Source organism: Phyllostomus hastatus, unplaced genomic scaffold, assembly GCF_019186645.2.
Source record: "Phyllostomus hastatus isolate PE091 unplaced genomic scaffold, TTU_PhHast_1.1 phas_scaffold_46, whole genome shotgun sequence".
Lineage (NCBI taxonomy): Eukaryota > Metazoa > Chordata > Mammalia > Chiroptera > Phyllostomidae > Phyllostomus > Phyllostomus hastatus.
This window is the reverse complement of record NW_025334032.1, coordinates 18778732-18791146: the sequence shown is the minus strand read 5'-3', so window position 1 is coordinate 18791146 and position 12415 is coordinate 18778732. Positions and strand designations below refer to the sequence as shown.

The 12415-nt window shown below is 51.4% G+C and overlaps 1 protein-coding gene across 3 annotated transcripts in view; it reads right to left on the bottom strand.

Annotated features, from left to right (window-relative positions):
• TFDP1 (transcription factor Dp-1) overlaps window positions 1-12415 on the bottom strand; it is a 43879-nt gene that overhangs the window by 17890 nt on the left and 13574 nt on the right. For all 3 annotated transcript variants that reach the window (XM_045821368.1, XM_045821366.1, XM_045821367.1), the window contains exon 3: window positions 6347-6413. In XM_045821368.1, coding sequence (XP_045677324.1) covers window positions 6347-6413 — 67 coding nt within the window. The remainder of the gene's footprint in view (window positions 1-6346; window positions 6414-12415) is intronic.

Below are 12415 nucleotides of genomic sequence, written 5' to 3'. Positions count from 1 at the left end.
CCCAGGAAACCTAGTCACTGGAAATACAGTGGTTTCAACTGTAAAATGCACCACGCAACCTTTTTAAAAAGAACTCTGCAACAAAGTATTTTCAAACATAACATTATAAAATGGAGAATTCCTTTCTTGGCAAAAAAATGAGTTAAGAATATACATGGTCTGAATTGCTATAAGTACTAAAAAAAGGAATTCTAAAAACGTTATATGAGCATATTTTTATAATTAGTAATCACATTCTATTTATATATCGGTTTTAAGATATCTTAAATTATGAGAGCATAAGGTTTAGTGTTTTCTTGAAAATAATTTTAACCAATTTAAAGTTTTCAGAACCTAATGTTTTAAGAGTTACTACTTTGCCCACTGAGCCGCAAACATTTTCCTTGTTAACAGGGCCCAAAGGGTCACTAGAAGGTGGCCGCCTGCACGCTGCGCCTTGCCGGTTCTGGCACGAGTGAGAGCCGGTGCTGCCCACAGGGGGCGCCAGAGCAGCCAGAAGGGCACCCTTCCCCGTCCTCAGGCATGGAGAAGGAGCTTCCTCCCTGGGCCACCCCAGCAGCCACACCAGACCCACGCACACATGCTACTTGTCAGCCAGCCACGCACACTGGGAGCAGCGGGCTCTGCGGGGAGCTCCTCCGTGGGTCCAGGTTGAGGTGTGCCACGGCCCCAGGCTGCCCTCTGGCAGTGTGAGCGGGGGCAGCCCAGGCGACCTCCACACCGCTGCTCCTCTGCATAGCAGGCTGCTCCTTGGCCAGCATTTCATCGAAGAACAGTCATCCCCTCATGCCCGGGAGCAAGGTTCCCGGGGCGGGAGGTCACTGCCATGCTGCAAACGATCTTTGGGTTAAAACAGAGGACAGGAGGCCAGAACAAGCTGATGCCTCTCCTCCACATCTCCCAGGAGGACAGCCATCGCAGGCGGCTAACCAACGACCTGCCACTCCCTCCCACAGCTGGTATCCCCTCCTGGCCACTGCAGAAAGACCAGTTCAAATTTACCTGCGGTGTGTGCATGTGTGTACACATGCGTGTGCATTTAGGAGGCTTCAGTGACCAAATCTCAAGGATTAGAAAGTAACACTCAGCCCTCAGCCACACGTCACTGCCAAATGTTCACCTTCCTACCTCAGAGCCCTGAAGCGGAAAGACAATATGGAAGCAGAGGGAAAAGCATGTGCGTCGCAGGAGAGCGCCCTTTTAGCAGTTGGACAAAGACAGATGCAGGAAGCAACGATCCGGGCTGAAGCAAGAGCACGTGGAGGTGGGCCCGGCCTCCCGGGAGCTGAAGACGGGACACCTACACACACCTAGCACATGGGGCCTCGGAGCGATCCAGGAAGAAGACAGGTTTGTGTCAGTAGTCAGTGACCAGGTATTACAGCTCTCCATCAAAACGGTGCCAGACAACAAAAACTGGCACCGGAAACTGACAGGAATGGCCCGGCTACGAAACACAGAAGTTCCACAGTGGCGTGGAGAGGGTCACCTCATGTCTCAGAGCAGTTCAGGCCTGGACACAGCGGCGTGGAGAGGGTCACCTCATGTCTCAGAGCAGTTCAGGCCTAGACACGGGGTGCAGCAACGTCTTCCCCGAAGGGCACACACACACTGAAACAGGTATGGTCGGGGGCGGGTGGGAGTGAGCACATGTTATTGTATGACGAATAAGAACTGCTCCGTTAGAAAAGACAGGAAGCATGATGAAGTGCAGGCAGAGACTCAGAGCACAGGAGGAAGGGCACATGGAAGGAGCTGCGGTCCAAGGTCAGGTCTATGCAGGGGACAGGCAGGGAGCAGGCTGTTACAAAGGGTTGTGAGGGCGCCTAGGTTGAGGGGAAAGGCTGCCTGAGCCCCATCACTGCTTCCCATCACTTCTTGGCTGGAAGAAAGACCCAAGTAAGAACCGGGAGAAGAAAGGGTGAGAAAATGGGCCAGGCAGGAGCTCGTCCAGGCTGAGGAGCAGGGGAGGGGAAGGGCCTTCTGGGATGGGCCCAGCCCTCTGGACAGACTCCCTCCAACAGCGTGAGGCCACGGGAAAGTAGGGAGTAAGAGGAAAGACGGATTAGGACCCGTGCAGCTGAAAACACTGACGACACCAGACACCGGTGAGGACATGGAGCGAATGGAGGCAAAACGATGCAGCCATGCACATTCGCCCTGTGACCTAGTTTCTACCCCGAAGCATCTGTGCAAAGCACCCAAACAAGTGTGCGTGCAAAGGCTCACACAGTGTCCTAGCCAGGAGCAAACAATTGGAAGCAGCTCAGATGCTGTCACAACTAAAACTGCACAGAATTTACTGTCTAAAACTCTGCATTGGAGCTCTTGTCTTTGGGACCTGCAAATGCAAAGGCTGTGAGTTCAGTGCATTTTTCAGTGTATGTTTTTGAAATAGAGCTTTCTGAGTCTTGAAGGCTGTGATGGTCAACTTTATGTGTCAGTGTGCTGAAGGACTTACTAGCGCCCAGTTATCCAATCTCACACCAGCTCAGGGGCTGCTCTGGAAGCTCTTCGTGGATGTGATGAGCATTGACAACCATAGACATTAAGTGAAATAGAACACCATCTTCTGTACAAACCATCTAACCAGCTGAAGGCCCTGAGAGCAAAACCTAAGGTTTCCCTGAGAAGAAATTCTGCCTCAAGACTGCAACCCCAGCTCCTCTGTTTCCAGCCCCTGCAAATTTCAGACCTGCCAGTCCCATATCATGCAGGCCAACTCCTTGAAAGAAATCTCTTCCATGTGTGTTACATGCTTTCCACCAGCTCTGCCTCTCTGCAGAACTCGGGCTGATACAGGGGTCTGGAAACACAGCAGAAGAAAAGGAGTGATATAAGTGGCCAGGAGGAGGGTGGTGCTAGGAGGCAGGGACTGGGAACGGAGTTAGGACAAGAACCCCAGTGTGCAAGACTGGCGGGACCTGCAGCAGGCGTGCGGCAGGACCCAGCTGCAAGGAAGTGAGTCAAAGCCAGACTCTGGGAGGCGTAGATGAGGAGGGAGCTGGATGCTGGGTCTGGCCTCATTTCAGGATGTTGCAGGTTTTCAGCTGAGAGCAGCAAGGTTCCCAAGAAGTGGCAATACTCAGGCACTGGCCTACTGCTCCTGAACTCCCGGTGGGTGGGCCCGGGAGCCACAGTGAACTAGCCCCACGGGTACACGGTGCGGGGAAGAATGCGAGGCCAGTCCCCACCACTGATGCCCTAGCCTCCATCTTGGCCTGGACCACGGTCTCCTCTCAGGACCATCCCATACTTACTACACAGTGAGAACCAGCTGCTGATCTTGTCACTCCAGAGAGACTGACTCTCCAGGACATGCTGCTGACCGCTCCCCTGGGCTCCCAGGGGAGCGTGTGGGAGGGCCTGGGCCTTACTCACTGTGACCCCAAGCCTTTGCCAACTGCCCCTAAGGATGTTGGAAGTGCTCACAGCGACCACTGAATCAAATGACACCCCAGTGTGTTGCTCATGGGGCTCCTCAATCTAATAAAATACTAATAAATAACCCAAAGTGACAGCTCGAGTTAGGGCACCACTTACAACTACCCTAAAGCGCAGGAACCAGAAGCATAAGGGAGCTGCTGCTGAAACCCGTCTGTCAGGGCACAAGGGCGGGGCCAGACCCTGCTCTCTCCAAGTCCTAGCCCCTGGCAGCCAGACCAGCACGGAGCGGCAGAGGGCGCCACTTGCTGCACGCTGGTTCTCTGACAGGAGTGGGAGAAATGTGGCGGCACTCGCCTTGTGGGCATGGGGAGAGCTCAGTGGGTAGTGGAGAGGTCGTCCTGTGCCTTCTCACAACAAAAACACGGCTCTGAGGTGGAGGGACAGGGCCTCAGGAGAAGGAAAGAAGGCCAGAGGGCCGAGGAGGCCACAGCAGTCCCAGCGGAGCTGCTGCAGCGTTGGGAGAAGCCTGAGGAGCCACGAAGGGGCGGCTCTGGAGTCCACCATGCACAAGGCAATGGGAATAGGCCTGGCAAGAGGACCAGCGAGGTCTGGGCATGCAGTCCAGGGGGCAGAGCTCTGGGGAGCAGCATGGCAAAGGCGAGCGGGATGAGGAGGGCTGGAAAATGAGCAGCAGACACTCCTCTGAGGGAGATGAAGGGGCTGCTGAGAAGCCAGACCACACCCAAAGGGGATGCAAAGTATTTCACACGGTACAGGCAGCTAGCACCAAAATATTTCAGTAGAGTCAAGAAACTATTATTTTCTGATCCTTCCAATTCAATTCCTTGGCTCGCAAGCTCAGATGGAGAGGAAAAAGAGATAGCCAGTGTGTGGTCATAAGTAAGCTTACTTGGAGAGAAATTCGAAGTGAACACCAGAATGAAAGACTTCCATCATTTTCAGGGAAGCAGTTTGTGGATTTTTTTCATTGCTATTTCTGCTTCATCACTTGAATAGAAAATGTCATGCCTTGGCTAGGGGACTTGGTTGGTTGGAGTGTCGCCCCAAACACCAAAATGTTGCAGGTTCAATCCCTAGCCGGGGTGCCTACAGGAGGCAAATGATCAATGTTTCTCTCTCCCTCTCTCTCAGAATCAACAAGCATATCCTTGGGTGAAGATTAAAAAGAAATAAAAGAAAACGTCATGCCTCCAATTTCTGAAACTTCTACATGTCCAATTACTTACACTGAATTTTTCACTCAAGCAATCTGTGAATGCCAAAAATTAGCATTCACAACATATCAAGATTTAAAAAGTGTGCAAACACGGAATCCCTCATTGGGCTCTCCATCCCTGGACGGAGGGGAAAGAAGGCCTGCAGGGAAAAGCAGGGCCGCACCATGACCTGCCAGGACCAGCAACACCAGGGAGCAGGCGTGGGCCTGAGGCCTGGAATTAGACGGGGAAAGGATTAGCCGCGCCCGGACTGGGGTGGGCCAAGGGCACGGGCAGCCAGCACGCGGCCGTGTGCACAGGACTCTGCGGAGCAGAGAGGGCCTTGGTGGGCATCTGAAGGTAAGTCCCAAAGCCACAGAGGGGACGCAGTGTGAGCCCACCAGCTCATGACATGACACGACACACCAGACTCACTCAGGTGCATGGAGCGTGGTTTCCTGGGGGAGGGACATGGACAGGGAAGGAGCTGGCTGGGCCCCTGCCCAGTGCTCACAGTGACAGATGAACTGCCGTGAAAGGGCTGGGACACAGCAGGGAGGCCAAGTGAGGGCCCCAAACAGCTTCAAATTCCCGCAAGGTTATACAGCAGGCATCAGGAGATCCCTTATTAGGGACTCACTGTTACAGTAAAAAGCTAAAAGTAAAAGTAAAAGTAAAAGTAAAGTAAAGGCTAAAGTAAAAAAAAGTAAAGTAAAAAGCTGTCCCTGTTGGCTTTTATATACAACAATCATTAGAAAAAACAGATATAAGTAATCCTTAAGCAGAGCCTAAGCCCTAACACTGTACAAAGTCTCTTGGCCGCCAGCCGGGCTGATGCAGATTAGGTGCACGTGACAGCTGGAACCACGCACAAGGACTTCATCCATCCCCACAAGCAAAATCGCCTTGAGACAAACCAGGCCTTCCTGCAGGTCTTCCCTAAGCAACATTATAACAAGCTGCACCAAAATGGGCTTGCTCCAACTTGACATATCAAAGGTCCACATCAACGCAGCTTTACCATCAGCCAAGCATCACACGTCAACACTTTAAAGGTACATATCTGTTTGATCCAGCAACTCCACCTCAACCACTGTACCAGAAGAAGTAGCCAGCATGCTCATGTACACATTCCCACAGGTTCATCACGTGTCACTTTTAGGATGGACACTACAAGCTGTGGGACCCCTGGGAAGAAGTGGCTTTAACTGATCCTCCCTGAACTCTAGTGATGCAGAAAAATGTTGATCCCCAAAGAACTACTAAAGATCCACACACAGACGTGGAGACTCTCGCTCACACTGAGGCATGCACCGCACCATGAGCTCTTAGATCAGGGTTGTTTCCGTCTGTTTCAGGGTGGCTGGCCACAGGGCAAACGTCCACAGAGCACGTGGCCCCCAGCCCCTGGCCATGAGGTGGGCGGGACTACGAGAGCAATACACAGGCACACTGCAGATGGACCTGTGTTTCTTCTTTTACACTTGTCCACAGTTTCTCTCAAGTTTTACAAACAGTGTGAGCCTTGTAAGTCAAAATAAACTCAGCCACTGATGTGCATGCACAGGTGGTGTGTCTGAGTTTTGAACGCCACTTCTCCCCAGCCCATCCAGGAGGCCCCCAGACAGGAGAGCTCTTCACGTGGGGTTTCCACCGTTAACAAGGGGCTTTCATTATCAGAGACACCCATAAATACACCAGGCTGAACACATTTAGTGCATTTCCAAACTAGACGCCCTTACCTTTTCCAGGACTAAGGTTCTGGTCTATGAAGACCTTTAGTTCCCCGTTGGCTTCAATTAGACCGGCCTGCGGAAAAGAACAACAGCCATAATAAATACAACGGCCAGTAGAACGAGAAGGCGACAGTTGAGAGCACACCGTCCTTCTCAGAGGGCGGTGTAGAAGAACACGTTAAAGAGACAAAACAGTCCCTGCTATGCAGATAACCACGGAAAGCCATGCAGGGAAGTGCTCAGGTCCTCTGCATGGGGTGGCCTTAGCCCACAGACTATTTGGTCAGCATAGATCATTTAAAATTTTAGCCTTTAAAGCTTAGCCCTTGCGATATTCATGAAATACTGTTTTTATTTATTAAATGGGCACACATATTGTGAATGGGGATGCCTGAGGCTGGCAAAGGCATACCACAGATGGACGAACAAATTCATTCGACTGTCTTGAAAGCAAAATGGTAGTTTGGCCTGAGAACAGAGTAAGGATCTTCGGGTGACTCAGAAAAAAAAAGAAAAAAAAAAAAGCACTTATTTTCATTAACGGTAGTCACTGAATGTATTTTTGAAGGTTTGTTCAAAGTTTTTGATGTAATATGACTGACTGCAAACTGTCAAAGATAAATGGTCATAATCACAATAATTTATCTAGGCTGCCTGATCTTAGATAGCCCGAGTTTTACAAGTCCCTTCCAGACAGAACGAGAACCTGAGGCACATACGAACTTCGTGTCATTTGCTCAGCCGGGCAGCAGGTTCGTTTTCAACAGCTGAGCAGGCAATGATCTGACAGCAGAAGATACCGGAGCAGGGCAGGCCACCTAGCTTCCACATGCAACTAATCTAAACCAGTTTTTTTTTTTAAATTTTATTTATTTGCTTTTAGAGAGAGGGAAAAGAAGAAGAAAGAGGGGGGGAGAAACATCAACGTTCAATGTGTGAGAGATACAGATTGGTTGCTTCTTGCATGCCCCCAACTGAGGACCTGGCCCACAACCCAGGCATGTGCCCTTACCGGGGACTGAGCCAGTGACCTTCTGGTTTGTAGGATGGCTCTCAATCTACTGAGCCACATCAGCCAGAGCTAAACCAGTTTTGATACTGGTTCATCCTACTCTTAAATGCCCAGAGAGATACAGTACAACAGATTTTCCCAAGTAAAACCTGAATCCAAGCCTCCCCCTGCCCTCCCAGCCACCGATGCATTCCTTCTCATTCTGCTCTCCGTAAAGGTGACAGGAATCGTTTGTGGCTTGAAGACCAAGCCAGACTCGACACACACTCTGCCTGCTCCAGGCTGTGTGGGGACAGAGGGCCGGCCCCTCACACACTTTTTGTCTCCACCCCAACCGAAGGTGCACAGCGCCCCCTGGGGCCACTCCACTGTCCAACAGTGGTTGGTGCAGGGGCGACCTCACAGCAATAGCATCACTGGGCAAAGCCCCCCCTCGGCCCTTTAAGAACACTCCACTGGAACCACTAATGACAATGTGGAATTCAGGAGAATAGCCGGTCTGTCTTAAACCAATGCAAACTAATCCGGGTGCCCCTGGGAAGGCTATCAGCATCCTCATCCACGACCCACCCTGCAGAATCACAGCATCAACCTTCTCAAAAGGGTGCTTTTCTAAAACACCACCTGCTTCACGAAGTATAAGCCCCAAAGGAAAACTGAAGAATCTAATAAATACCCCACTCACTGACACTGGTGAAGTGTGGCAAGAATCAACTAAGTATAATAGGAAATTACTGTCATCTTTTTTGGGAAAAAAAAATCTCGCTATTAATTTGATTCATGTGTGGTCAACTGTAAGACACCCCACTCAGTCCTGACACCTGGCCTGTCACCTGGAGAGGACTGCTTACTCCCCTCCTCTTCCCTGCTTCATTCCCAGGGCCCCTCCCACTGGGTCTCCTGCCTGGGCGAGTCTGAAGTCCTGGCCTCCATCGCCCCCTACCTGCAGGGCAGGGCACGCAGGGGCAGCAGCACCAGCCCCACCTCCCTCACAGCCTCTACAAGAATTACAGCAGGACATGCAAACCTCTACAAAGCCACACATGGCGACCAAGCCTCCTGGTTGCCCAGGCCTACAGGAGTTCTGAGGGCTCCTGGGGCATGGGGCTGCCAGGAAGCAGGAAGGTCCCGAGCCAGCAGCAGAACGGTCTCTGTGAGTAGTTTAGTGACACCTCCAAAAATGTGTCCACTGGTGCCAAGGTAAACAAGATTTATGAGTGGTGCACACCAGGCTACCTCCACCCGTGCCCCATGTCCTGCAGCAAACCCATCCTGGCTTCTGAGTTGCCTGTCTCCTTAGCCTGTGGCCAGCACACCTGGATAGCACTCCGGCCTGCTCAGCCTCCCTTCTCAGAGCCCCAGCGCACCAGGGCATTGGGGCCTCGCGGCAAACGAGGTCTCTGACCTATCTCTTCTCCACCGGCTCTTCAGACTGTAGGGCAGTCCAAGGCCAAGCGGCAGAGCACACCTCCGAGAACCCAATTAGCAGTGCGAGGGCGCACTGAAACAAGCCCCAGGGCAGCCCTCCTTGGGGTTCCCCAGCGTGAAGTCACTCCAAGGGGCGTGCGGCACAGAACTTCAGTCACACAGCCACAAACACTGAAGTCAAGAAAGCATTACGGGGCGTTGCACCGCGGGTTTCTCCCCCACATCTTGTCGCCCAGAGGCTGTGACCTGCAGCTACTTCCTTGGTAACAAGTGTCAAAACACAGGTTGTTTTTTATTTTTTAAAAGGCATTTTACTGAAACTGCAATTAATTTTAAGGTGAGTGCACTGGACTTATTTTCTACAAAATCTTTATACTTAAGATGCAAACCTAGTTTCCTGTAAGGAAACGCCAAACTGCTAAATAAATATATTAGCAAAGGCACTCATTTCCCGTAATTAACCTTAACTTCCTTAGAAAAACTACTCAGCCTTTTATGCTGATATTTAGTGAAAATAAAAGCTGATTATTCTTATACTAGCTAAAAGTATCCTGTTAGTAGTAACAGTAACCAGCCCTGGCTGGTGTGGCTCAGTAGATTGAGTGCTGGCCTGAGAACCAAAGGGTCGCCAGTTCGATTCCCAGTCAGGGCACATACCTGGGTTGCAGGCCAGGTCCCCAGTAGGGTGTACCTAAGAGGCAACCGCACATTGATGTTTCTCTCCCTCTCTTTCTCTCTCCCTTCCCCTCTCTCTAAAAATAAATAAATAAATAATTTTTAAAAGTAGCAATGACAGTAAAACATGTTCCCAAAACATATGATGCTGCTAGAACAAGTTGAACCAATTAAAAATGAAAACTAAAAAATGGAATACGATTACTTTACTTAATTTAGAACAAAGCTTCCTTGTGCTTACCGTGTTCCAAGCTTTAGAAATGCAAACCGGTTTAATCCGTGACAGCCCTGAGAAGGGTGCCTTGACCACAAGGCTTTACGAGAGGCCGGACTGGCCAGCCCCCAGTGCATCTCCCCCAGGCTCTGAATCACCACCCTGGTCTCCTCCTTCCCAACCTGTCCTTCCTGTTTCTAAAACACTCTGGACCACGACTGCCTCTCATCAACGCAGGATTTAGTGCGAATTCCTCAACATGACAGAGACCTGGAGACCAGGTGCCGTCCACAGGCCCACACCCCTTTAGAAGGCTGCCAAAACGATAAAGCCTCAATCCCAGAGAGCAGGGCACAGCCCTGGGTGAGGAGGTGAAGGAAGGTGGTCTGCGCTGGTTGTCTACACAGGAAGGGTCCCAGTGAGAAGGGTAGGGCTGACCCAGTGGTCAGCTGCTGGTGGGAGACCAGCAGGGCTGGACATAACCCAGCAGAGCCAAATGCCCCCTCTCAGCAACCCCAGTCCTCACCACCACCTCCAGGTGTATCCCTATGCTTCCTGCCACCGCCTGGTTCTAGTCCTCCCTGTGCACTTCCCACTTTCCTACACGGGCCACTCATTCATTTCCCATCGCCCCTGTCATTCCACTAGACACTAAGCAAGACCTGTAAGAGCAGGACGTTTGCATGGAGAGGAAACCCCTGCAGCAAGGACCCGAAGCCCCGACGGAAGACGCCCCTCGTCCCGGAGGAGAGGCCGGCTTCTTCAGAGGTCTCACAGTAAGCGTGTTAGGTGTGAGGGCCATCAGGTGACTGAATGAAGCTGCAAAGGTCCGGTTAGGTCTCAAGAGACCGAGGCTTCTGTCTTGCTGGCTTCCCTCTCTCCCTGTCACTCTCTCTCTCTGTCCCTCCCTCTCCCTGGCTCACTCGCTCTGATAACATGAATGGGGCCCCAGAGGGCCCATGTGCCTAGGAACGGTGGGTGACCTCCAGCCGGCAACCTTCAGGTGACGGAATCCTGGCTCGGATGCAGTTCCTCTCTCCAGGACCTCAGGGTACAACTCCTTTGGGTGCTGAGCTGGGGGACCAGCTGCAGCCAGACTCCAGATCCACAGAAATCATGGAGCAAGAGTGTTGTAGTTCCAGGTCAGTACATTTTGGGCAACTGTTACGGAACTGACACAGGAGAGCAGTCCAGAGGCTAGAGGCCACGCAGCTCGCTCTCTCAAACTGTTCACGCGCGAGCCTATTTCCACACCTGCCGCCTGCCGTGGGCTTGTCTCTGCCACGGAAAGAGCACCATAGTGATATTACGAAACAGTGCAATGGAGCACTCTTCAAAAAAAAATCTGAGTTACAGCTAAGGTTCATTCCAGGAAATATACATTTCAAGTAGATGAAAGAACAGAGTGGAAAAAACAAGCTAGGAATGCTGGATCTGACAACAACTAAACAGGAGCTTTAGGTCAAGGCTGCTGCTGAAAACAATACAAGATAAACTAATACAAATATCTGTATTTAAACCCGTGTAATGAGACCAGAGCACTCTGGGACAGGGAAAGGAGGCGCAGGGAACCGAAAATCAGCACCTCCGAGCCAGCAGCACGGCCCAGAATGTGCCGTCAGGACAGCCCACGCCACACGTGGGTCTACCCCAGTCCTGCTCACCACAAAGGCAAGCACCCGGAACAACCTGAATGTGAATGCCATCAGTGGGACCACATACGCGCGGGCACATCGAAATGAAACACCACGTTAGACCTGCATGCAAACACAACTCACCGACTCTTGAGACAAATGGGGAAATTCCAACACCTATTGTCTGGTGATACTAATGAATTCTTGTTTGTTGTTTTGGGTGTGTGTAAAGAATTCTTATCTCCAAATGATACATATGAGAATGTTTGACGAGGCGGCATCATGCTTGCAGTCGGCTTCACAGCCACCCGGCTGGGGGAGACGCGTGGACCAGCAAGACGGCCGCGAGCTGAGGTGGTGACAGGGATGCAGGGGGTCGCCGTCACGTTCTCTCTACTCCTGTGTGTTTGAAATGTTCCACACAAGTGTTTTTTTTTAATTATCTACGTACATATTTATCAACATGAAAAAGTCTAGGACAGACTGTGGAGTAAAGCAGCAGGGACGGGATGTACCCATTCACTTACGTAAAGCTGTACAGTGCACGTGTGCCTTCAAACACACACTCGTCTAGGGCACTGGCCCCTAAAATAATCATCAAAATGAAACAACAGCAGTCACCCTGGACCATGACTGACACCATGTGAACTGTTAAGTAAGCTCTAGGCAGCGGGCCCTGGAACGATGATCCCTCGCCCATGGTGCTCTGTTGTAACACCGGAGCCACGCCACAGGAGCTCAACTCCCGTGTGTGTCCATCGGCCTCCGGCAAAAACGGCTTCCTTACATGCCATTTCACGTCAAGCTGCAGACCCTATCGCCAACGTTCAGGGAGGATGTATGTATTTTTGTGATTAAATAAACTGTAAGACTATTGTCACTTTCTAACAGAGGACACAGTCACAAGGACAACAAGCTCTAAGGATGATGTGGGGGAGATGAGGGTGGAGGCTGAAAGCCATCCATCGGAGCTCAGGACCCCTCGGGCACCCACGGAAAGCCGGTGGGACAGGGCCCAGGGGCAGAGGGGCAGAGGGGCAGAGGGGAGCAGAAGGGCTTGACGGCCAAAAAGAAACCCGGGTGATGGCAAGAGCCGAGGGACCAGAGAGGGC